This window comes from Drosophila gunungcola, chromosome 3R, assembly GCF_025200985.1.
Source record: "Drosophila gunungcola strain Sukarami chromosome 3R, Dgunungcola_SK_2, whole genome shotgun sequence".
Taxonomy (NCBI): Eukaryota; Metazoa; Arthropoda; class Insecta; order Diptera; family Drosophilidae; genus Drosophila; species Drosophila gunungcola.
The window spans coordinates 4,102,735-4,130,385 of record NC_069139.1 but is presented as its reverse complement, the minus strand read 5'-3'; the positions used below and the strand labels follow the sequence as shown (position 1 = coordinate 4,130,385).

Genomic DNA, 27,651 nt, shown 5'->3' with positions numbered 1-27,651 from the left:
CGAATAATCTACTAGCGATTTATTTGAGACGGCGAAGGAGTCGAAGTCGAATAAAAAATTCCCTGAACTACACCCAAATGTGTGTCTTGAAAATAAACTACAGATAGTATTAACGTATAATTCATTACATTATAAATAATATAGACACTATACTTTTAAGCTTAATTTCTATACAGAAGAGTCTAAAGCTGTAGTCTAAAGTTTTATTTTTAGAGCACATAATTTTTATTTTGATACTTTCGTGGTATTAATTTTTGAGAAATTCGTCATACCCAATAGTTTAAATTTAAAATTCATGTAACAATAGCTTAGTTTCTATGACAGTTTTTTTAGGGTGTAGCTAACAGATTTAGTTTGTATTTTTGTTGTATTTGTATATTAAAGCCTTACGCTTGTGCTTTAGTAAACTATAATATTAAGTAATAATTTATTTTATTTAATTATTTGGATATAGTCCTCATCTACTTAAAAGCAAATTGCTGAAAGTTCTATAGAAGTTCTACTAATTACACAACAATCCCGCGAACTAGTCACCAGATTTGAAGATACCCTAGGGACCTTAAGGAATCTAATAGTCGACTCACTCGACCGTGGCATTCTTTCTTGTTCATATTTCTAATTCAGCTTACTTGCCACCAACAAAGCGATGGAACCACCGAGGATGACGATGACGACGACGACGCCATCGCTCCGATTCCGATTCCGATGTGGATTCGGATTCGGATTCGCCATCGTTTTCGGGTTGTATGGAGGTGGAGGTGGAGGAGGAGCATCGGCTCCTGGTCGACAGCCGCAGTCGTGCGTTGTCCTTTGCTGCTGTCGGTTGTGTTCGCGCTCCGGTGACTGTTGTGAATATCCTGAATATCCTGCCTGAATCAGGGACCTCGTCGACTTCCACCGATCCACCTGGGGCACAGCACACACCTGTGCGCTATCATCTCCACCTCCACGGGCGAGTAACGTAAGCAAATTTGCACGTAAATTGCGCTAAATTATCTTACAACACAGCGAAAATGTTTGCCTGGCGCGGATTTCTTCGCGTGTGCCTCGTGTGCCTTGTGCGCCTTCCGATCCACTCCACTCCATTCTAAAGGGGGTCGTATTATAGAAGGCAGGAAAAACACGAAATAACCGCTAAGTGTTTTACAACTTGAAGGCGTTAGGTTGGCCATTCCCTTGCCCAAGTTTTCCACAGGGCTCAGTTCAGAATGGCGAACAAAAATCTGTGTAAGCAGCTTTGCTGGCGGCTGGGAAAACCCCGCTGGCCATCAGCGCTTGTCAACGGTTTTAGGTCCCTTTTTTTGTTGTGTATAGTCGCCTTATTGAATTTTAAAGATCGCGAAAGTGTGGCGTTTTACAAGCATAATGAGGACACTAGCTGCAAAAGTGAAAACGTGATGGCATGGCAAGAACATAGTTTACAAAAACTTTCGCCTTTAATTCAATTAACAACTTTCGTGTGCACAAAAACAACGAAACCTATTAGTTTTTTTAATGGAAAGTTATTTGTAATCACGTAGTCAAACTAGCACTGCACTAATTAGCAAGACTTTTTAATATTTTATGTTTGCACAAAAGTGGCATAATTAATTTAAGCAAATAAAGTTTGTACTTGATGACGATAACTCTCCAGCTTTACAACTATAAATTTGAAATTTTTTATAAAGTGGGCATTGATTGACTTCACTAGTTTTTTTTTTTTAGCTTTTTTTGCTTTAAATATATAATTGACAATAATTAATTTTTTCCGCTACGGAGTAGAGTTCTAGAACTCAATTGTCTTATTCTATTTGATTAATTTTGTATTATTTCATAATTTAAGCTCGAATTAACTGCAACATAATTTTTGGTAATGCGGCTAACTAAACCCAACTTTTGATTTGGTGCGAACTATTTAATTTGCAAATACCTTAATGGAAATATCTGATACATATATATCTGATACTTACTAAAAAATTACATGAAGTAAAATTTTTATTAAATTTTTCCTTTTTAAGTTAAACAACTAAGAAATATATAGTTGGCTAGAATTGTTTATTTTTCAAATACCAATAGGAAATAAACATTGCTTCTTTTAAAGTAAATTAAATATTTCGGTTAAGCTTACAATAAACTGATGTATATTGTTTTAGTTAAGTGAAATTATTTTTTAATAATAAAATTGATTTAAGCCATCAGATTTCATTTCATTTTAAGGAATCTGTAATATTTCGTTTAAAATACAGCCCAATAAAAACAGTATTTACTGTTTTAATTAAATGCAAATCGTATTTTAGGTAGTGTAGATATATTTATATGCCTGCCTCAACCAATTTAAGAGGTGGCTTTAATTTGTGTGGCTACATATGGCATATTTTGCGTGAATTATCCCCGGGGTGTCCCCCAGGATTCGTTGATGTAGGCCCTTATGCTTGCGAACTCTGGCGGTTCAGCGAACTCCGTCCAAGGTCCTGCCACTTGTCAGCAGGAGGGATTACTCCATTCGCGCTGCTGGCCACATTTTATTTTGTTTGTCAGCATTTACATGTCCATGTCCATGTCCTTTTACCCCGGCAAAAGTGAGTTTTCCTGCTGCGCATGTGAGTGTGAGTAATGGCCGCGACAGTTTGTTGTTTTCTTGTTAGCCACGCATAAATTTTAATAGTTTTCCTATGCTTTAAGTGGCCTTCGGGCCTTGGCTGTCAGTATCTGTAGCCTCACACACACCTCAGCCGCCGACCCACATTTTCACCTGCCCACGATGGCTCTGAGTGTGTGTGGGTTTGTGTTTCGAGTCGAGTAGAGTCGAGTCGAGTCGAGTGTCTAAAAATAAAGCCCGGCCCGCCGACAAGCTTATCCCTGCCTTGAGCTGTTCAAAATGGAATTATTAATATTTCACGTACCGAAATATAGACATGACCGACTGAAAATTCTTTCCACACACACACACACACACACACACACACGGCTGAATGCGGAATGCGGCAATTCCTCGCATTCACCGACTTTCTCCAACTTTCCCCAAACATGACGGTTGTTGTTTATTCGCGCATCAGAACTCGTGGGCCTGTTTAATCATAACGAAATGCGGTTCACCTATACTATACTATACCATATATATACATCCATTTATATATAATGCGAGGTGGGTAGGTGCGTGTGTGGGCTTGGATTTCCATTAGCGCATTTCATTTTAATTAAACTGGCAACTGTCACGTAGTCGATCGATTTGTAAGGCATTAGGGCAGTAATTTGGTTGCCATCCCCCGCCACGCCCACAATATATGCTTAGCTTTTTTGATTTGTCTTACCCAACTATGAGCAAGAAGTTGATAGAGTAAACTTTTCGAAAAAGTTCAAAAGTTTTTCGGCAAATTGCGGTCGTCCAGCAGAAATACTCCTACAAACAGGGCGGAGGCAACTTTTCGGGATACACTTGGCCCAACTACAAGTGGAATTTGTGGCCACAATTTAAAAATTAATTTCAGACCACCTGAAAAACGGGAAAGCCAAGGGAAAGGCAAGGAAACAATTGAAAACTTGGAAAAATAACTGGGAGCCCAGAATGACCCAAATTGGGTATCGTTTAACAATGTGTACTATAAACTGTCTAAACGAATTACTTGCCATAATATTTGACTGGGACCGAAAAGGTTTGCATAGTTGGCCAAAAGTTTTTCAAGAGTTTGACTCTGACTCTCAATTAAAGGCATTTTAAGCGCTATGTGCTGCCAAACTTTTGTGGCAAAGTACTTGGGTGTCGGGAAAAGACGGATGGCAGAAGGGTGTGAAGAAAAGTTTTTCAATCGATGGCATAAAAGCAGCACCACCAGGCAATTAATGCCCCAAAAAAGCAGCAGGAAAAGCAAACTGTGAGTGGAAATTGGCGTGTTTGTCTGCGATTGTTGTTCGTGCCATTGTTTCTGCTCTCGTAATGAGAATGAGGATGAGGAATTGTCTGCTTTTGAAGTAGTTCATTAAGTGATTGTTTGATTGATGGCTCGAGGGGCCATTATCAATGAATTGCCTGCATCTTCATTTTCATCTTCAGTCGATGATTTGATTTTCATTGCCCGATGCCGCACTTTGTTTGGCTTTTAACTGGCCAAGTAAGCGAATAACTGGGCTGTTTATTGGGAGGGGTGGAAAGTGCTGTTAATAATAGTTCGGACACGGATACGGAGTCAACTGTAGATATTCGACCTTGAGAAGTCCAACGCTGCACTGGCTTGCAACTGGACGGTGGCCGGTTTTGATTGATGACCTGGCTGGAAATAAATTGGAGTGTGCTGTTAATAAGCTTATGGTGCTGGTATAATGGTCCTTTGTCTGGCAGTTGATCGAAGGGCAACTCAATTATCTTATTCAATTGGCGAAAAAGGGAAGTGTTCGAAGTAAGGAAAGGTTAATTGAAAATCTATCTAAAACTTTTAACATTATGGAAGTGACATTTAACATGTGAAGGAAAATAATCGAACTCTAACGAAAAGAGAGAAATAAATCTTAAAATATATAAAATTTAATTGAATATCTATAAATTCTTACATAAATTTATAAATATAACAGCTACTATATGTATTTACCACATCTTACAAGCTTTGTATCTCAATTTTCTATTTTTTCTTCAGTATCCCAAATTTCTGTTAGAATAATATCCCTAATGTCCTATTTATTTACATAATTACTCTTTGTATAGTTATTCAGGCAATTTGTAGACTCAATTATATACATGATTAGAGAAGAACAAATCGCAATTCCAGCTTAATAACTCAATCAACTCGTCTGCCGAAAATCAAGCCACGTTACGTATACGCAGCGGATGCCCGTTGACAATGTATGCCCAACTAACTAGCTGCCAGCAAATAGACAGGCACACACGGAGATGTGGATGGATGGATGGATGGATGAATGGGATAAGGGAATAGGAATCAGCCATTCATAAACACTGGGACCCCATGCTGGACTGGCCTGGCCTGGCCTGCTCATCTGTCAGCTGGAGTTTGGTTAGTCAAACGTTTGTTACATTTCGCTGGCTAAAAATACAGCGTGTGTATGCGAGAGATGGCCATGGTAGCTGGGGTGCCGTAGTTCCAGGTAGTAGTTCGTTTATCTAATTATAGCTTCATTACGGCGCTGCCTGATGGAACTTGGATGGTTCGCAATGGGATGGGGTTTCCCATGGCCCACTATGAACCACCACCAAATACTCAGCACCCATTGCCGAAGGACGTTCGATAGCAAGTAGGCCATGTGCAACCCATTTGGCTCTGGCCTAGACATATTATTATCTGGCCAGGCTGCCAGCTAGTTTGCCCCCCATCGATGTCAGTCAACATAATCATCGTCATCGGCCAGGCGGGAGTACATTATCGCAACCGTGATAATGAACAGGCAGCGCAAAATTGCAGCCATTAGTTGGCCCAAAAAGCTGGTAAAGAGGCCCCCTTACGAGTGTTTACCACTTGGGCGCCCTGACATTTTCTTACAGCTACCTCTGCTACTACTACGGGAATTCTAGAGAGAAAAGTGTCGACCCAGTGATTTGATTTTATTTGATTTGCCTTCACTTTTCATGTGATTTTTCGATTCCTTTCTCTGTTTTTCTTTTTTTTTGACGACTCTTGTTGACGCTGATTGAATACAAATACAAATATAAACAAATGGCGCTCACCTGCACGTAAATAAAAGCTTTAATACATCAACAAATAATGGCATGTCTGACAGTCACCTCGATTCCCCGCCCTCGCTTCCGATTCCGTTTTCCCGTTTTCCCTTTTTCCTTTTTTCCCTTTTTATATATACAATATAAATATATATATATATATATATATTTTTTTTTCTTGTTTTATTTTTGTTTCGCTGCCTTGCTAGCAGTAAATTCGATTTTCAACATTTTACACTTTGATTTTGTTGCCGCTGCCTGGCTGCTGTCCTTGTCATTATGTGATTTTGGCTGAAAAACACACACAATAGAAATAATGGAAATAAATGGGGATGCGGGATGCTTAGAAGGCGGCGCCTTGAAAATTCCCCGTAGAGCATTTGACTTTAATGGCGGAGGTTCGGATTATATTGACATGTTATGATGCGTGGCCGAGCAGCCATATACTCGGCTATATCCTGCGTGCCTGGCATGGCCAACATAAGCGGTCTTTTTTCCTCTTCCCCCCATTGCAATATACCCCCCCTCCGATATTAATTCAATCACTTTAGTTGCATGCCCCACCGCCCGCTTTATGGACAGTCCTCGGACCATCAAACTCCAAGCGCCTTTGACCTTTATGGCAATCGGTAAATTCGGCTGGCACACATTTATGTGTTTTCAGTTTTGTTGATGAAACTTTAAATTTCCTTCCTTTCTTCCTGCCGCAGGGGAAATCGTTCACAAAAGGGACAGGCCATAAGCCTGCTGGGATGTATCTATATCTATATTTATACTTGTTGTGGCTGAATCTGAAGCTGATGCCGCTGTTGTCTGTTGTTTGTTGTCTGTATTGTTTCGTGTCAGCTTGAGCTTTTCGTGATTTTTCATGTGTCCGTTGTCAGCGGAAAAGAAAAGCTTCCCTTTCTCCTTTGGATTTCCCACTGAATATCTGAGAGCTGCCCCAAGCAATTCTGCCATTCGAGATGTTTGGGGATATGACCTTTGCCCACAATCGGTATCCATTTCCAAATCGCATTATATATGCTGCACCAATAAAAGTTAAATCGTCCTCCGACTGCGAGCGGACATCAATATGGGATTTCATTTATATGTCTGCTTAATATTTCAGCGTGGCCGTCAAAAGGACATATCGCAAAAAAAGAAAAGGGACTCCCAATGCGATTTATCCAAAGCTATGTGTGGCGAATAAAAACGAAATTAGACTGTGTGGCAGCAGCAACAGCAGCAGCAGTGAGTTGATTGAATTCAGAATTGAGTTGACATTGTGCAAAGTTTTGGCAACAATAATTCGTTGCATTTTGCTAGCCAGCACTAGCACTCGACTGTAAATCATTTATTGAAATGCATTTCTTTGTGGAGACAAGCTTAACAAGTTTTTAGTCGCCAAACGTTCGAAATAATTTATGGCTCTGGTTTGGTTTTCAGTTGGAGAATAACAAGTCATTTTCTCATCTTTCCATTCCACTTTCCATTTAACACGCTTACGATTACATTTCAAAATGTATTTTTGGACACTGAACATTTTCTGGCTTATTAAATGTTTATTTAGGGCCAGAATGCGTGGTCCGAGTTCAAGGCACGTGCCACTTGAAACTGTCTGAAAAAAAATGTGTGCCTTCAGTTACAAATTTAATAATGAAAATTGAAATTTAAGACTGGGAAATGCAGACACTTTACGCTTTGAGCCGAATTCTAACTTTCGAAAAACTTATTTTATTGAAATCCCATAACGGCTTATGTTTATGCGCTTTTGCGGAAAAAACCACAAAAATCTCAAATTCAAATTGTGAAAAGTACGTAATTGCAGCTAATGGCCCTGGAAAGTTGGCCCAATCGGCTGAGGGAGGATAACTCCCAATCAGATGTTTACGCACACTTGGATTCTGACGTGTGTGCTGGGTAAATAAAATAGGTAGAAAATTGCTGCCATATTAGCCAGCGAAATGCTATAAAAATGTGCTCGCATTTATACACTCGAGTGTGCTTCGGTGTCCCATAAAAAGTCGGAGCTCGAGAGCAGAACAAAGCAGAGACATTCGATTCACTTGCGTGCCCCCACACATTCAAGCGTGCACTGAAAGAAATTCATTTGATTGCTTGCTGCAGCTATGCCTGTTGCTTAAGTATAAAGTTTACAAGAATACGTTATATAGTAGTTAATTATTAAAGGTGCATTTTGAAAAATACAAAACAACAAACCTTATGGAATTCAAATTCTATAATTATGATATTTATTTATAGAAAACTATTCAGGCAAATTTCAATTAAAGTATTGTTAATAATTTAATTGAAAGGTATCTCTTATCACCCAAATATTTTTGTGTTACTGTTCTGAAAAGTGAAGTATGTCTCTTCACATAAATAATGAAACAAAAATTCGTTTATTTCAGTTTGACAAACATTGTAACCATAAGATGTACCTATTGATCCTTTTTGTTTTTGTGTAGGATTCTTTTTTGGGCCAGTCCCGTTGAGAGAAAGGACACAAACATACACACACACGCACACACACACACTTACTGGGGTATAAATGCAAATGGCAATTGACTTTCAGTGCGGATGGATCGGGTGGCCAAGGAAATGGGCGGAAGGACTGCGTTCCTGGGCGCTGAGCACAATGTCAAATTCAATCGCCAGCGAAGGTCGCGCACTTGGCATGAAAAGGCCAAAGCCAAAGCCAAAGTCAAAGTCAGAGGAAAGACATTGAGTATCGACTCACAGGCAGAGAACCGGAGACCCCGGCCGTGCCATGTACGTGATTTCATGCTAATTGTTTGGGCATTGCAGCGGGGGGCACTTGGGCCAAGTTTACATGGCCTCCGCCCGCACCAAATACTTTTTGGCAATTTCCCGCTCCGTTTGTCAATATCGTCTGAGGAACTTTTGAATTGTCGTCGACTTCTCGGGGCCCATTCAATTAATTAACGCTAATGAAGCTGCCACAGACTCCGATTGTCTGGGGCAAAGTTTTTATTTGGACTGCACACATTTACTACGGTGGAAGGTGGAAGGGAGGGTCTTCCCTTCTAATCGCTCAGGGTCTCGGCAAACTGCTGGCTGCTCAGCTGGCAGTCTTTTTTTTTTTGGTTGCCCTAACAGACAAAACCAAAACCAAGCACTCGTGCCAAGAGCAGGATGCCTCCTGGCTCACCTGCCTGAAACAATCGGCACAGAATGTAACAACAATCAAGCAAAATACTTTCCTGTGTTTTTGCTTTTTGCCAGCTCTATTTGTTGTTACCACTTTTCCTTCCATTTATATATTTTTTTCTACTCTTTCTTTTTTTTTTGCCTTGTCAAAAGCAGCCACAACTACAACAATGCCCACGATACACAATTCTTGATGAGTGTGTGTATTTGTGTCCTTGATAAGGATGCATCTTTTCTATTGTTAGCTTGGCATTTTGAAAAATGTTCTCTACGTGCATGGCTCGCACTCTCTTCGTGCACAGAAAACAAAAATGTGTAAGAAATTATACTCTTTTTAAGGAAGCGATTTGGAAAACAATAGTTATTTGGATTATCTGATATGTTTGCTTAGAGACTTAAACTACCACTTGCAGTTGTTAAAATGTTTTTTTTAAGGAAAGCAAGTACTTTTTTGTTACAACCAACAAAATAAATAATATTGCTCACAAAATAATTATTCTTTTTTTTTGCTTAAAAGGTATTTTTACTTTTAGATATATATAAAAAAAATTCAAAAGTAATCAATAATTTTAAGCAAAATCAATAATAACAAAAAACATGATCATGGCGGATTCTAAAAGATAATCAAGCAAATGGCTTAAATCAATTGAATAGTATAATATAATATAATAGGTGGATGATTTTTACTTTCAAAAAACGAAAAATAATGAATATTTTCGGTCCCTGGATATAAATGATTCATGTTTGTTGAGCTGTGAAAAACAAATTGACACTGTCATTTTGTTCTTCTGTGTACCTCTTTTTGCTCAGCTTTGGGAAAGGCAGCGGCTTCTGAAGTATGTGTGTCTGCCTGTGTTACATGATTGCACGTGCTCCTAGACTCGTTCTCCTCCTGTATCCTGTCTGCCATGTCCTTTCTGCCCAACACCAACATCCACATCCACTCTGCACTCGGAAATAATTTGAAATGCAAAATCATGCGGAAGGCAGGCGCAGTGCGGCAGGCGCAGGCTGCCAGCCACCTGCTAACCAACATCCAGGTGGCACTTGTTGTTGCTGTTCGTGTTGTTCGTGTTGTTGTGGCCTAAGCACACTCAAATACATAGAGCAACGCACACACGCACACACACACGCACCCGCAGGCTCGTAGATACTCGTGCATAGGGTCACAGGACATGGGCAGTCGTGCATGGCTTTTAGCAATGTGATACCCTGCAAATATGGTTGAGAGAAGAAGTGTACGATGGCTATATTAGCTTGAGAGTGGTTGTAAACGACGCTGCGGCTGTCTTCTAGGTGGTGGCATTAAGGCACACACTTTCACTCATATGTCAATTCTTTCGAATTGATATATATGATATATGATTGAGAAAAAAAGGGATGCGATTGGCATATTATCATTGCAGTTGGAGCTATGCAATTGTTGTAAACGACGCAGCTGCTTTGAAGGAGGTGTCATATATTAAATATACAAAGACCGATCTTTGTCAAAGGTTCAAACACCAAGTTGATAGATAAAATAGTGGCACCCGAGCAAAGATGTCTTAGTTGATTTCAATTGTACTTTAATTAATTAATTAATTAAATATGATTCTGTGATATTATAAAAAAAGTTAAAAGTTGTAAATTCAAATATATTGTTACACAAAATGACGCCCGAGAATTGAGTCTTTGTTGCCAACGCTTTTACTTCAACAGTTGATTTATTATTGACAATAGCTAACATGGTGCAATCCTCCACTAACTCGCATTCAATGGGTAGCAACTCTACTGCCCCTGCTCGGGCGCCACTCGTTGTAATGTGTCAACAGAATTCTCTAAATATATCAGACGTCCACAAGGGAACAGCACCCTGTGTATCAATTAAAGCGTGGCCAGCACGTTTTAGTCGTTATTTTTCTGTCATCAAGGGAGCCGGGTGAATTAAATGTCCCTTGTCCTTTGTCCGCTTGTATGCCCATATACTGTAGGACATTTCCGCAAGTTGTGAATTTATTTTAATAAAGCTGCGTTGCGTGGGAAAATGTTTGCTCCTCTCAGCTCCCAGCTCTCAGCTCTTAGCTGTCAAGTGGCAGGGTGACCAAGCGTCAAAGAGACCAAACCATGACGAGGCATGTGGGCAAACAGTTTTCACACTTTTTGGCTTTGGCCAGCAGTAACCGTATAAATGATATAAACAACAGCCGGAAGCGGAACGACATGCATCATGGATCCAGTGGCCACTGCTCCGTCGCTCGACGTGCAAATATATACTGAAATATTCAAGAGCTCTGCCAGAGCTCTGCCAGAGCGATGGCTGCGGGACCATAATTCTGCCACACATCCAGGGTGCATATTTGTAAGTGGCCAGATAAAGCAAAAAAAAAAAAACGCTGCACATGTGAGCTTCATACTGCAGCCAGCGAAATTAATTAAAAATTGCTTAACCGCCACTTTTATGGGGAAGCTGACACCGGCTGGCTGGTTAGCTAGTCGGCCGTTTTGTGGGAGTTTAAGGGTCAGGGCTACCCCTTTTTAACTTTCTTAATGTCTGACCCATTTTCCCGCAGAAGAGAATGTAATTTAATTAGCAGCCCTGCAAGGCAAAAGCATAAAAATAGATAAAATACATAAAACAAGTATAACATTTGTTCCAGGCCTTTGATAGAAACATATTTGCTAATCCATTTTTAATATTCACATTGTTTTGTGGTAGGTATGTAGCCTGTAAATTAATCAATTTACACTTGATACCTATAATGTATGCTAGCTATTTTAAAGCCATGCTAAATAAATAATAAATTAATTAATTTCATATATGCTTTTTGCGTAAATTGATACAATGACATTTGCAATACAATCGTCTCTTTGGCATTGTAATTTAAACGAAATATTTTCCTGCCTGCCTGCCTGGCAATGTTTATTTTGTAAATATTCCCGAAATGTTGCTCGAATTATGCAGTTCATTATTCATCCTAGAACCACTCCGCTCGGCATCCACACGATGAAAGGCCACAAAAGCCGCAGGACCAGCTGTCGTTGTCAACGCTCCTGCCGTCAAGCCCCAAAAATGCAGACCTGAAAAATTCCAACTAAAATGCTCATCTATTTTCGGCTAAGGTGTGTGTTTATGTATTTCTGTGTGCCAGTAAAGTAAACCAAATGTACAAGCACTCAAAAAAATGTTGGAGCTAAAATAACACACATTTTTGCCCTATCCAATGTTGTGTAACATCTTTATCTAAAATAAGATTGAGAACTTTATAAATTATAAACATCTTCAATGGGGAGGATACATATCTGAAAATTTGATTGTTGATTTAATTTAAGTTGTCATTCGATTCGATTTGTCTTTAAAATGCTGTAAAACATGTTTATATAAATTAATAATAATATATATATTGAAATCACTTTGATTTGTGATTTCCTTTACCTAAAATAGTCATATTAAAATTTTCAGTATAAATTTTGAAGTTTGAAATTTGCAATTAATGGGTATTGTTTCCACTTATTCACTTATTTGCTTACACTTTGTGGGTTAGAATAAAAAGGGCTTTATTTGCAACTTTTGTAACCTGAAATCAATACAGTTACAAAATACGATTTTTAATAAGCTGAGACAATATAGTCCTTTAAAAAACAATTTCCAAAACCTTTTATTTTCGGTACCTGAAAAATTCCAGAGAGGCGGCATTTATTCAATTTCATTTTATGAAATTCTGATAACACAATCTGTGTGTTATTTAAGAATTTTTTTTCCGAGTAATTGTACAAAGAATGCTGCTCGAAAATGAACAACGCGTTGTTGGGGCGGGCAGCAATGCAAATAGCTCGTATTACTGCAATTTAAAATGCAAATGCGAACAAGGCCAAGTCTGATGATGGCCAGCATATGAATATGTACTGGTATCTGTACCGGCAACTGTGTGTGTGTGTGTGGGCTATAATCAAGAAAGCCGGAGAAAGTGCGGACTGGGGGCATGGACAGATGAATAATTGAACTTTCACTTCCGCCTTGTCAGCCTGATTGCCTATGGCTGTTGGTGGGGTCTTCTTAATATATATATATCTCTCCTCCAACCTCATTTTTTTTGGTTTTCTCCTCTGTTGTTTGATTTAGCAAATGGTCGACATAAACGCAACAAAGTGGGCTTTGTTTTCCATTTGTTGGTCTTGACCACTGGCAGCACAACTTTTATTCGGTCGCGGCTGACCGCTGTCAATTTATCTTTGCATACTTCCAGGCGTCCAATTAGTTTCGATTCGCTGCAGATTCGATTCGATTCGATTCGATTTGTTCGCCGGGGTGACAAGCGTTTCAGCCCGATTTCATTTCCTTGGAACGTCTTTGTCTCGAGGCATTTAGCACTCAATTAAATCGCTTTTCGAAGGACATATTTATGTGGCCTCTTTCGTAATTCCTCCAATGATAAATGACTTCATCTCGATTGGGTCACTCAATTAAAACGCACTGCGTGTGCCTAAGTGGCATCTTCGGGACTTAGTCCAAACCGATTAGCGGAAGGGATGGATAAAGGGTCCCCCTTTGCATAAATTAAAAATTAATTAAGAGCCAAGAAAAGTACTGGGTAAAGCGGTCTTCGAAAAGTAATTAAGGCTAACCATCAATCTGGGACAATCCGCAGACGAAGCCAAACCGAAACCCAAATCCGTGTCCAAAATAAACGAAAGATTCCAAATTAATTTGCTTTATTTTCGACTTTTTTTGTGTGTGGGCCGAGAGCAAACATCAACGCTTGTGGCCGGCTGTGGCCCAAGTCGCTCAGCTGTAAATAAACAGAGGCAAATTCAAATAAGCGAAGAATAAGCAAGAATAAATAACTAACAAGCCAAAGTTGGCTCTAACTCCCAGACCTCCTGACTGCACCGCCACAATGGACGGAGCCGAAAAGCGAAATAAATCACATCCATTCACAATGTGCGAGTGAAGCGTAGCATGTCCTGCCAAGGACCCCCCATTCATCCCATCCAACCCAACGACCCACGACCTTATACTGCCAATTTCGGTTCACAGACAGTGGACTGAAAAATATTGTTGGGCCAAAATACACCACAGATTTCATTTGATGTGCGCATTGATTGATTTAAACTTCAATTGAATTGATAGCCGTTTTAAGGAGATATCTTAATCTCTGGAGATGATGACCCATTTTAATCGCCAGCTCAGCATTTGCATTCACAGCCACTGAATGCTTGGCTAACATTGAAAGGTCAAATGAAGGCAAATCTTGGCCTCCCTATCAAAAAAGGTAAAAAAGATGCTGGCTGGCTTACCCAAAAAAAAAAATATATATATATATATATATGTATATTAAAAAATAACACACACCTGCTGTGAATGATGTATTGTGCCGTCGATTTTCAGACAGACAAAAGGTGAGACCCGGGGATCCTTTTCCCAGTTCTGTACCCTCTGTGTTCTGTACTCTGTATGCTGTATTCTGTATTGTTGTGCCGCATTGTCAATGCTTTTGACAATAGCACTTTGGTCGGGAAATTCGAAAAGTGCGGGTGGAACGCTAGGACCTGCGAGGCTCTTCCATTTGTTGTTCTTTATTGATTTAAAGTTCACTTCAGTCGCGGTCGCTTTGTTGGCGAGTGTCGGTCGCACACACACACACACACAGACCATATAAAACTCATTTCCCCAAAGGTGCGGCAATTGAAAGGACGACTATACTATACATATAGCACACGCAAATAAACATCCGGAGTTTACTTAGTTTGCTTGACAAGGGAATTACACGTTTTGGCTACCAAATGTTTGCCTACCCCAAGGGGGAATAAATGCTGCCCCCTCAATCAAATGGGAAAAAGGGAAATGCGAAATGCGAAATGCGAAAGTGTAGCCCAAGGCAGTGGCACATCGATTACCAGGCAAGCAAATTGCTAAATAAATGTACATAATTTGAAAATTGACATTTGCTAATGATAAGCCTCTGTCGCTGATGCTGAAATATGGCCAAATAGGGGCATCTGAGTTGGATTTTTGGGCGTCAGCTGGTGCCTCCTCACAGGAAGGAAGCTACATTTTGCTGGCTCTCCCCCCCGCCCTTAAACGGAAATTTCCCCCCAACGGCTCAGAGAAATTGAAGCTGTTTATGGTAAATTAAACCAATTGAGTGGGATTACGTTTGGGCACTACACAGTATACCCCAACTGCTACGCCTGCAAGTGTTTTTGGGCCTGGTTTCAATTTCATTGTCTGCTCGAGCCTGCGGCTAACGAAATTTATATACCCACACAATGCCATCAAAGCCACAAGGTGTTTATGGGCTTAACTCCGTCTCTGATTCTGATACAGCCTACTCATCCCCATCCCCATCCTCATCCTCATTCTCATTCTCACAGATTTGCATGTTCCACGATTCCATCGGATAGAAGACAAATAGCCAGCACGTTGCGGTTCATTTGGCTGTCACAACAAATGCCGAATTGATGCAAATGTAAATGGATATCGAAGGAATCTCAAGCAGAAGTCAGGAGATGAATTCAAGGAAATTTTGATATACTCTCTACACTCCAACGATATTAAAAAGGTTCTTTATCGGTATAATTTCATCAGGCACGTAGCCAGGGAGCGAAAATGTTCTACTATTCTTTGCGATTTAAACAGTTTGGGTACAAAAATAAAAGTGGCACAGAGTTAGATTTAAGTGGATTAAGTATATGTGAATTTTATATATTTTATTTGACTTTAATTCACACTTATAATCTTACACCATTTAAATTTTTCGAAAAATGGGTGTGCTAATTATTTATTTAAAAATTATTATTCCTACTGGGCTATACTACACTCTATAATCAGAATAATAAAGAATTGGCTAATTTATTTGACAACCACCTTACCGAAATATAAGCTATGACTGTTTAGCTACTCAATTTAAAAAGCAAAAAACCCTCAAAAATTTGTATTTATTTATTTGAGCATCAAACATAAATAACTGCCTGTACTCAGTTCACAGCCAAACTCACTTAAGCATTGTTATTTATTTATTTGTGCATCAAACAAAAATTCCCTAATCGATTATTTCCTTCTCCAAATTGTTTCCAAAACTAAATGGAATTTAGATTTAAATGCTCTCGTAAAAGGCAAATGTTTGTATGGTCTTTGATTTAAGTCCAAATGTATAGAAACCCACTTACTTTTGCATCAGCAAACTGGCTAACAAACTGTTGTTGCTCTCTTTTCAAAGTGAACCCATAAATATGGCAGCAAATAAATCGTATTTCTTTTATTCAATTGCAGGACTTGGCAAACGATTGGCAATAATAGCAGTCATCAGAAGAAGGAGTCCAAAGACCAAATGTCGGGCAACATGTCGTCCTCACTAAGAGTCCTTTTTTGTGGCATTAGGGCAACATTTGGAGGGGCCAACTAATCGCACACTCTTCTCGCGCACCGCTTGTGGTCATCGCCATGACGCTTCTGCAGAGACTGCAGGCCATGTCGGCCACCACGACCAGGACGATGCTGGAGGGCAGCATTAGCATTGGCGGGATGAAGGAGCCACTGGCAACGGGACACCAACTGCCCGTTCTGGAGGAGTCCGCCTCGCATGCCCGTTATCTAAAGTTCATTGCCGACGGACTCATCGACGAGGGAATGGGCGGCAGTGCTGTGGGCAGCGGGAGCAGCATCGCCGTGTCCGTGGAAGATGTGGTCGCCGGCCAGGCACAGGACATGGACATCCAGGCGGGCGAGGCATCCCTATCCACCGACGACGCCGACGGCAGCAGCCATTTGGCATTAGTCTTCGTCAAGTGTTTCATTATTGGTTTCATCATACTGGCCGCCATCCTGGGCAACATGCTGGTGATTGTGTCCGTCATGCGGCACCGGAAATTGCGGTGAGTCTATGGTTTCGCTACTATGGTTTTTCTCCACTTTATCCACTTGCTGGACTTGTGTGCTCTTGTGTCTGCGTTGACACTAGCTTCATTAATGTGTCGCACTGAATCAAGTTGTTCTTTTTACCAGCTAGGGTTTCGGTTGCGATGTCTGCACTTGCCACGGTTTTTTTTTTTGTATTTTTCCATAACCTTAGTTTTGAGTTCCTAGGAATAGTACATTTATTAAACCAAAAAATATTTATGTATAAATATATTTAAGAAATTTATAAAATTTGCCTCAAAGCTTGGAAAAGTATTTAAAAAGGCAGTTAAACAGAAAAATAAAGATTGACATTCAACATTATGCAATTGTAGTTATAGTATATTTATAATATTTTTCCAGAGGACAACTCCTTTGCAAGTTAATTCAGTATAACAAAAAATTGCTTCTAGTGCTTTCAACGTATTTAGCCCAGACAATTAGTTTTATAAAGCAATGTTTTTAAAAAAATATAAAATATATAAATACACAGAAAACACAGCAAAAATGATAGGTGAAAAACTTTGAATCAAAATATTTAAAAAAAAACCTTAAATTAAGTTATACTTGTAAATTTGTATATTTGTTTTCTTCACCTAATACAATTCAACTTTATAGTTAAATATTCTCAGTGTAACCACAGCTCAAAATAAGCCTTTTGCTCAAAACATTTCTTTGCTTTTATGTTTTGCATTGTTTTTGAGCAATTGCCCGAGTTGTTGCCTGTCACATTGTCCATGAATCGCGGATGTTGTCGCTGTCAAGGGCATGACTTTGCATTGTATTACCCCTGTAGTCCCCTTTTTTTTTGCACCTTCCTGCCGAGCGATTTTGTGCGATTTGACCGAGCTCGACTTTGCGAGTTGGCTGCCTCGTTTTTGCGGCCATCAATTTGTCATCATTTATCATATTTTCCATCATTTTTGCGTGTCAAGCGCTCAGAACTCATCTTGTTCGCCCCCATTCGAGCATTTGGATTGGTAACAGGGCGTGGCTGGTTTCCATACCACAACCGGTTGGCCAAGTTAAATGCTAGATACGTGCGTAATTACATTAGAAATGTTAATAGAGGGCGAGCATAAAAATATTGTTGCCTACTTAGGGGGCGTCATTGCCATTTACTTTATGGGCGGCCATATAATTTGCCAAATTTATGAATTGAGTGAGCGCCGCCCTCACATGAGATATATGCTGGGGGATTTGCCAGGTAGCCCGGTACGTGTTTCAGCCACAAATTCATAAGCTCAGCACTGTGCTGGCATTTAAAGAACCTGACATAAAGCACTTGGAGCGAGGCGACAATGGTGTAACCTAACCCCGGGACATTCAATGTCAAGGCGCAGACTATTAAAGCAGCTCCGAGAAAATGTTTTCCACTGTCATTGCCTTTCGCAATTCGCATTTCGCATTTGGCCTTTTGCCTTGGAACAAACGCACACCTGACATTTGCGGCTGAGCTGAAGCTGAGGCTCATTTAGCCTGCCAGGGACAGGCAATTTGGGCCTGACCCTGACTACGTCTATGGCGTCTATGCCGAGCTGCCATGTTGCCCATTTTATCTGTCAGCATCTTTTTCATTATTGTGCTCATTGTCATGTGCGTTTTCCGCACCATTTTCACCTTTTCCGCCTCGCTACGCAGTTGAAATCATCACGGCAAATTAGACTTAATTACGAGACAACATGTATTCCCACTTAGGCCCTAAGACACATCTGGCACCATACCATTTTTAGATCCCTGTGACCAAGGATAAGCCATCTCCCCAACAGTTGTGCGACTTTTCCGATTAGCCACTTAACTTGAATAATTCATGGCCCACAAAGTGTAACCCAATCGATAAGTTGGGTGACAAATTAAAGCGAGTTCGAAGTTCAAGTACAACTTTCCCCAAAGAACTTGAGCTGGCGAAAGTGCCAACTCATAATTGTAATCAAACTTGACACCCATCACCCATCAACCGTTCCGTTCCCACGCAGCCACTATGTAATCGGCTTTTGGGCATCGCCTGAATAACATTTTCGTGTTTGCTGCCTTTGATGCGGGTATTTTGCCTTTGTACTTTGCGGTGCTTTAAGCTTGCCTCCGAAATAGTCGACCTTTCGTCTGCGGTTGGCTCAGTTTGTGGTCGTAATTAGGTTTGCGGGCGGTGGTTCAATGTCCTGGTGAAATATGACAAAAAGGGCAGCAATTTTTAACGAGTTAAAGGATGAACAAAACCGAAAATAAGTACTCCTTTAAATCCCTTTAAATAAAAGATTAGAGCATAAAAACCTAACAACATAGCATATACAATCCATGATTGATGCAGTTTTAGTTCACAGAAAAAGTTGTTGTATTGCAAAGTTTATCTTTCATATCAAACCGTTTAGTCTGAAAGCAAAAGTTTAATTTGAGAAGTTGCGCTTCGCACAGCAACAAGTCCCCGCAGACATTCAAGTCCCCGCAGAAATTCCGGCTTTAAGCTTATATCTACCGTTGCGGTTCTATGGCACACAGAACGTGGTTATGTTCGCTGGATTGTTTGAAAATCAGTCCTGACGTCCGGGCCGATAAACGCATTTGCTGCTCCGCATTGCGTATACGCCGCGTGCACATAATTGACTTAACATTTTGCGGTGCCACGCAACGTTGATGATCGCTGGTGGTGGAAGTTGCGGCGGCGTTAAGCTAATTATTAATTAACCCATTAAACAATGAAATCCACTCAGAGCAGCGCCGTGCCAAATTAAACGGCGGTCACACGCGGCGTATGCGCAACGTGCGCTCCAAAGTTTTCATTTCAACTTTGAAAAGGGAAGCCTGAGCACGATTAGCGCTGTGAGTTGTGAGTGACTTGAGAGCTTAATGCACAAATTTAATTTGAGAACTTGGCAATCTCGATTTGACTGGCACTCAGGCTGCCATTTCATAGTGGCTTCCTGCTTACTTGGTGCCTGCTTAGCTTCATCCCTTGACTGATTTGGCTCCCCCGCCCCCTCGCTTTACTTGCAGCATCATTACCAACTACTTTGTGGTCTCGCTGGCCGTCGCCGACATGCTGGTGGCCCTCTGTGCGATGACATTTAATGCTTCCGTCATGATCTCGGGCAAGTGGATGTTCGGATCCGTGATGTGCGACGTGTGGAACAGCTTCGACGTCTACTTCTCCACCGCCAGCATCATGCACCTCTGCTGCATATCCGTCGACAGGTGAGTTGCGGCTTAGTTTGCCACTGCGATTTAATTATAGTTTCTGCTACTACTGCTTAAAATGTAAAGTAAAGTAAAGTAAAAGTGAACATCTAAATTATGGCAAAACAAATCGACGCATCATTGCGTAAGTATTAAATTATGAATTAAATATTTGGGGTCACATAAGTACTAGGTTCTTCGTTATAACCTACATCGAAAGCATTTTTTTAAAATTGGAATTTGTTACAATAGTACTTTTTCCAGCCCATGATTGTTTTTCAAGATTTCTGCTATTTAAATCATTTTTTTTGGTCATATAATATTAGTTTAAAATATCCTACTTTCCTTTTCGCGCTAATACTACGCCATCGTCCAATCTACAATTTAGTGAAATGTGTGGGGTTTACATAAATATTAGATTTCCCCCTTATAGTCTACTATAAAAAACATTTCCTGAAATTACCAATTTTTCCTATAATTATAATGTATTAATGTATTTATTATTTAATTGCAGTTTTGGGGTCAGATTAATTTTACATTTTTCTTTTAAATAGCCAATTGTTACAATGTTGTTATTATCTTTCAGATACTACGCCATCGTCCAGCCGCTGGACTATCCGTTGATCATGACGCAGCGGCGGGTGTTCATCATGCTGCTGATGGTCTGGCTGTCGCCGGCCCTCCTCTCGTTCCTGCCCATCTGCTCAGGGTGGTACACAACGACCGAGAACTACAAGTATCTCAAATCGAATCCGCATGTGAGTAGCGCATTTTGCGGGCTCTTAATGCATTTAATTGGACAATTAAATACAATGTGATATATACCATTTGTACGAGGTCCTCCATTAAGTCCATTACAGATTTGTTTGGATCGGTCGCCCACGATGCCGGCATTATTTATTCAATTTTCTTGCACATCAAACTAATAGAAAATTCTAATTTAGTTGAAACGGTATCGACTTTGCATGCATTTCGCATAGCATCGACGGGCACGTGGGCGTCCTTTGACTTTTCCCTCCCCGACCCCACTCGTCCCCAAACGGAAATTGATTTATGACTGTGTGTGTTCGGCTGGAGCAGTTTTACGCCTTTCAGACTGGCAGCCGACAGGTAGCATATTTATTACTCCATTTTATTGGTTTCCTTGTGAAAATACTTGGCAGGCAGCTTGTATAGGAGCTGCAAGCTCCAAGCTCTCCCAATCCATATCCATTTTTGGCCCGTCAGCAGCTGCTGTTTACCTCTGCGGTTATCATTGCGCAATAAAATGCTGATGTAGAAATAAATGTAGGTAATTCCATTCCGGTTTTGTGCGCGTATTGAAGCTGACTTCAGCACCAGGCTGTGCATAATTTTTGGCGTTTCCACCTTCGCCTGCGAAGGTCCTTTGCTTTGCTTTGCTTTGCTTTGCATACATAAGCGTGCTTTAATTAGTTTTCCTTGTTTATGCTAATAACTGTCAGCGCAGAAGGCCGTAAATCTGATTAGGTGGTTAGTGGTGGTGGCCCTTTGTCATGCCATCGCCGTAGTGCACAGAGTAATTGAGTTTTTATTGCCGCACTTGGCATTGCAGTAATCGCATTGCCATCGCATTGCCCATACGCAACGTTGGCCGCAACATTGCCAATTGCCGAGCAATACGCTCCATTAGGGCCTGCATTGTTAAGTGTCCATTTTGATTTATTGATAGTTGCTAATTGAGTTGCCCGTCACTACGATTTCGATTTCGATTTCGATTCCCCTCTCCCCAGATATGCGAGTTCAAAGTGAACAAGGCTTATGCCATAGTCAGCTCGTCGATGAGCTTCTGGATCCCCGGCATTGTGATGCTGTCGATGTACTACCGCATTTACCAGGAGGCCGACCGGCAAGAGCGCCTGGTCTACAGGTAACAGTACAGTAGCCATTCGAGTGGCCCATTCATTTGCCATCCGACAATTAACGCTAATTACTTGTGTGTCCGATACACCCAGATCCAAGGTGGCCGCCCTGCTGCTGGAGAAGCATCTGCAGATTAGCCAGATTCCCAAGCCGCGCCCGAGCATCCAGGTGGAGCAGTCGACCATCTCGACGATGCGGCGGGAGCGGAAGGCCGCCCGCACCCTGGGCATCATCATGAGCGCCTTCCTCATCTGCTGGCTGCCGTTCTTCCTCTGGTGCGTATACTTGATGCGATGCCCCAAATTAGGCGGAAGTATCGCTTACACTGTGAGGCGGAGGTGTTGCGACGGTTTTAATTATTTGGGGCTTACTAAAATAATTATCAAGCAAGCAGATGAGGTTTAAAAAATGTTTTCTGGCAATTTTATTTAAAGTAATTTTATTTGTATAGGCCTTTTATTTAAACTACTAACTCTGGCAAAGCTTTAAGTATTTAGGGATTTAAAAATATAATTTTAAAGCAAGCAGATGAGGAAAAAATTTTTTTTTTAAATTCATTTTAATTTTTTTATAAAAAAAGCTAATTTTGCAAGAGTGGTTTTGTTTTCTCTAACATGCTGCGAACTTTAATTTCATTATTCTAAAACACTCCAAACTCTTGCAATTACTTTTAGTAAACAACACGTTTGAAAAAACAAATGAAACAATCATTCATTAATATCCTTAGATTTAAAATATAATAATTTTTTAATGTAAGCTATTACTATCAACATATTCATATACATCATTTGAAAGCCGTAAAATGTTTTTTTTGTCAGATATACAGTATAACTGGTAAAAAATTCAGCAGTAAACCAGTGTGTCTACATATTATTCAACTTTTTGCATAATTAAGATAAATCTAAAAAATACATGCCAGAATTATTATTTACCGATACCATAAATCAGTATGTCATGAGTAAACTGAAAACTTCTTGTTCGCTACTTTAAATTCCAAACTAACTATTATCCCCTCTTTAAATGACTCCCAGGTATATCGTATCCTCGCTGTGCGATAGTTGCATCACTCCGCGCCTCCTCGTCGGCATCCTGTTTTGGATCGGCTACTTCAACTCGGCCCTGAACCCCATTATTTATGCATACTTCAATCGCGACTTTAGGGCCGCCTTCAAGAAGACCCTCAAGGTGAGTTGCGGGCTGGCCATCGAGTAATTTGCATTTATTTTCGACTTCGACATCTTGATGGGACTTTTATTCTATTCAATTTCGCTTTGTTCGGGCATCCTGAACACTGAATTCTCTGCACCACCTTAGACTTAGTACAGGGCTTCGGCAACTGCTGCATTCGCCAAGGAAAGGGGCAACCACACCCACACCCACTGCACAGAAGCAGCAGCGGCAACAATGTCGACGGCAACTAAGAACGCGGCCAAGGCAACAGCAGCGTCCAACCAAAGAGGCTCACGTTTAGCATATATTTTGGTAGCTATTGGTGTCAAAGCTGCACAGAGAAAAAACATCAACTATATTGGGCATTGAATTGAGGATTTTTCATATAAAAGAGTTAAAAGACATTTATTTATTAAAATAGATTTAGGACTGGTTTATTTTAAATTAATCATGACAGTGAAAAGCTTTTAAAAACAAATAATTCAAATGTAAAATAAATGAATTGAGGTATCTTAAAATTAAAATTAACCTAAATACTTAATTTATCATTTTGTTTTCATCATTTTACATTCTCTACGTAAACAATAAATAAATTAGAACAATTTGGACGGACTTATATTATATTTATTGATCATGAAAGTGAATAGACTTGATAAGTAAATATTCAAATAAAATACAATAATTGTAGAATCTCAAATTGAATTCGTTCTAAAAACCTTATTTACAATTTTTGTTTTAATTGACTAACAATTTCCTAGTTAAATCATGGGTATAAAAAAAACTGGAAAGTAAAACTGACTTGTATTATACTATTTTTTTAATTTATCATGACAGTAAATAGTTTCTATAATTAAAGATTAATATATAAAACAAAACAATTTTGTTGGTATCTATCTCAAAGTAAATTTAATCTAAAAATTTTTTGCATATATTTTTTACAACTTTTCTTTTGACTTTAACAAGACTCACTTAATTTTCTAAGAATAATTTTGTGAAATAAATAAAGAAGATTATACATTTTTTTTTTACATTATGACAACCTCTTTAAAGATATTTTGTTTTGAAAATTCTGAGATGCCCATTAGGAAATAAAGTAATGTTTTTTCATTGTGCAGCTTTGTGTGTTCGGCGGAAAGTATAGAAAGCGTAGCGCTCATATTAGCTGATTGAAATGCTTAATCTTCTGATTGCTAAGCAAGACAAAATAGCTTTTCCTCTGCCTGAAGAACTGAAAACTGTGCACGTTCTTTGCTCTACTGCTCTGCCTGCGAATGCTCTCTGTCTCGCTATCAATTTCATTGTGGGTCTGCAGAGTGAAGTGGGCCTTCTTCTTATCGCTTGAACATCTTGCTTACCACTTTTCACATATACATATGCTCGTACATATATCGTATCGTATAAGTACCACCTACCATCTCTCTTTCCACGCACAGCTGGTGCTTACTGTGCTGATTCGTTGCCAATGGCCCAACAAAAGCTAAGCGCGCCAAAGTATGCAACACAGAAACAGAAAACAGAAAGCATAAAACGTAAAACATAATATTTAAATTAAAACTGAACCTTTTCTTTGTATGTGTATGCGTATGCTCACCCACACGAACGCACACCCACACACCTGACTAACACAAGCGTAAATGCTGATGATGAAATGTTATTCTTTCTCTAAAAATTCTTCCTTTTATGCTGCACACTTTGACACACCGCCACACACAAATACACTGGGTCCTTGGTCGTCCCTTTTTTATGCGAATGCGTGGCCTTTCATTTCGTTAAGCATTTTTTGTGAACGTTTTTCCTTCCTTTATTTTTTTGTTATTTTCTCTTGCTTCCTTTTTTTGCTTTTGTTTTTTGTGTGAAACCAAATTGTCACAGACATGTGCCGCCACCACCCAAAAACCAAACACCCAATACCACCCCCTGTCGGTTGTCGCCCGTACCACGCGGCGTATGCTTAACCTCTGAGTGCTGTACAGTAGCGAGCTAAATCTATTAAAATATAGTACATAGCGTACAATAGTCTAAGGGCAACACTATGCGAGGCCTAAAGTTCCCATTAAATGTTGCGTGTTTTATTTCTTCCCCCACAGAGCCTCTTTCCCTACGCCTTCTACTTTTGCCGCCGCGGGAGGGGGCGGGATGACGACCGGGACCTGGAGTTCGGCAATCCCAGCCGTAGGGGCACCAATGGCAACCAGCGGGCCGGATCCGGATCCGCCGAGCTGGCCAACTGCGTCAACTCCACAGCCTCGTCGGAGATTCACATGAGCGTGATGCGAGCCCGCCAGTATGCCGTCAATGTCACGCCCACCACGGACGCCCAAATGCAGCAGCTGCATCCCCTCTACACCAACTAGACCAGCATGGCGTATACTTGATTTCAGCCCCAGTGCTCCACGAAGTTGATGATGATGATGATGATGATGTTGATGATGATGACGATTTCTGTAGATGACATCTCCAAATGTTCCCCAACAAGCACCAGATTGCCAGCTTACAAATAAATTACTCGATTACTCGACAAAAACCTTCCTCAAGATCAGGGCTGAAAAAGAATTTAGCCACAAAAAATAGCTACAGCAACAGCAACAGCAACAATACGACAATCCCACAGATTAAAGAAAGCCTTCAATAAAACAGCAAATTGACGTGCAAAATGAATTGAAATATAAATAAAAACATTTCGACATAAATATTTACCTGTCATGGAGTCATGAATTTCATATAGAGATGTTTATAAGTGCGCATGCAAAAATAGATATACGAATTGAATGTTTGATATACGTATATAAAAAAGATAGATGTTGGCCCACAAAAAAAGGTGCAGTATGCATTGATTACAGTAATACTCGAAAAAAAATAAATAAAACCTGAGAAATAGTGTAAGTTGAGAAGTTCTTATGATTGCATTTTATTTTTTCTCTCTGTATATATTTTATGAAAATTAATTTGAGGAATAATTAAATTTTTTAAATTGAAATACTGAATAATAGCCGAATTTTTTTTCATAAAATGCAATAATTGTTCGGTTAGCGAAAAACGACAGGCTCTTTTTTGTAAACTCAGTTTAAGTTTTTAAATTTAAAAATTTATTACAAATTAATAATGTTTTGTATATATTAAAAAAACTTGACAACTAGGCCTAAAAACTACAGTCATTTCATTTTAATTTTTATTTAATTTTTAATTGTAATTCTTACTAGGGACAAAAGTCATTAAATTCGTTCAAAACATTTAAATAATGTAGTTCATTAAACTAAAATCAAATTATATGTGTCATAATGCATAACCAAACGAAGAGATTCATTCGTACAAACATAAATAATTAAAAGTTATAGAGCCTAAAGCACGACTAACATATCCATTGGGTCTATTAGCCTCAGTACTTAGCCGTCAACTTTGATGTTTCCCGACTCTAAGTCCCAAACTGTTGTTGTAACCGATAGATGTAGCGCTAGAGCCAGATATTATATACGAATTATACCTGTAGCTATGCTATGTACCTCTATCTGCGAGTAGATGCAACTGACATTCATAGAACTGTTTTGTAATCGTTTAAGCAAGTGTGACTACTATAAATTCCTAAAATGCTATTCTCTTGCCTGGACAATCTCAATGGAGCACAATAAACTTAACCTTTAGACTCCAAGCCTGTTTAGTTAACTTTCGCTTTCGTCTCGAAATTAGTTGAGTATAGGAGACCAAAGAGAAATTATCAGCAACTGCCACGCCCCATTTGTCACCGCCATTGCGCCCATAAATCAAAGGTGGTTTTCGGCAGAAAGCTGGATGAAATTGTTTGCCTAAAATATCAAATCGTGGCAAAAAAATATATATACGACATGCATAAAACGCCGACTTTTTCTTACGATTCATAGTCATTATTTAAAGCGCCGGCTTAAGAGCTCACCGCCGTCGACAAATGAGCATCGGCATCGTCCGTCTCTTTTGGCGGCCCTACACCCCTCCCTTTCTGTCAATATTTGCTTTATTTAACTCACAACGGCTCTTTGTTTAAACTGCGGAACGCCCACGAAAAAGTTGGCAGTCAGCGGTGTTTTGATAACATTTGAAAAGTAGCCAAATATTGTTAACTAAATTACGCGTCGAGCGATAAGAGGCTGAAGTACAAAATGCAAATGCTCTTTAAACAGTTTTCCTTTCCGACTAAAATAATTATAAATTATTTATTTTTAATTACATAAGTCATTGCTTTGTTGCCACAAGTGTTTCCAGGTGCAATGCACTTTAGTAGAAGGTGCATTGAAACGAGGAAATAAAACATTCAAAGTGTTAAAACAATTATATTGCAATTATTCTAATAATTTAAATTTTTAGCACAGCTGTTTATTTTATACGACAAACTAAAAGTGTTTAGTCCACTTTACCACCCTTTATACCCCTTCAAATTAGAGTATTTTTGCCGGAGAAGTGTGGCACGTGTCCGTAAACCACCTGGATGACAGAACCAACAACAAAAACAGCCATAATTAACAAATATACGATTAAGTTTAACCGCAAATTGGCATGTCAACTCATGGGGAGCATGTGACTTTCAATAAAAAACAAACTAAAAACTTGGCGCAAACGTCGAAAAAGTAAATAATTAAATTATGGCCATTAGGCAAAGCTCACGACGATAACAGTCGCTGGGAAAAGTATGCTGACGAGTCATTCCATGATGCAATCATAAGTTGATAAGTTGAAAATTCTCGCACATTCCACACACAGACTCTTCAATGGCGAATGACTTGTGCGACTATTT

The 27,651-nt window shown here is 39.7% G+C and overlaps 1 protein-coding gene across 1 annotated transcript; it reads left to right on the top strand.

Annotated features, from left to right (window-relative positions):
• The first annotated feature begins 806 nt into the window (after positions 1 to 806).
• Positions 807 to 25,868, top strand: LOC128266333 (octopamine receptor beta-1R). Its single transcript, XM_053002788.1, has 8 exons — positions 807 to 961; positions 16,044 to 16,645; positions 19,659 to 19,856; positions 20,425 to 20,596; positions 21,590 to 21,726; positions 21,812 to 21,994; positions 22,751 to 22,904; positions 24,977 to 25,868. The coding sequence occupies exons 2-8, from the start codon at positions 16,215 to 16,217 to the stop codon at positions 25,241 to 25,243; spliced, it is 1,542 nt and encodes a 513-aa protein (XP_052858748.1). The 5' UTR covers positions 807 to 961; positions 16,044 to 16,214; the 3' UTR covers positions 25,244 to 25,868.
• Positions 25,869 to 27,651: the final 1,783 nt, after the last annotated feature.

Excerpts from the sequence above, each read along its gene's own strand:
- LOC128266333 (XM_053002788.1), top strand. The coding sequence starts at position 16,215 with ATGACGCTTCTGCAGAGACTGCAGGCCATGTCGGCCACCACGACCAGG. Across the intron at positions 20,597-21,589 it reads ATCTCAAATCGAATCCGCAT|ATATGCGAGTTCAAAGTGAA; the intron begins GTGAGTAGCGCA and ends CCCTCTCCCCAG. Across the intron at positions 21,995-22,750 it reads TGGCTGCCGTTCTTCCTCTG|GTATATCGTATCCTCGCTGT; the intron begins GTGCGTATACTT and ends AATGACTCCCAG.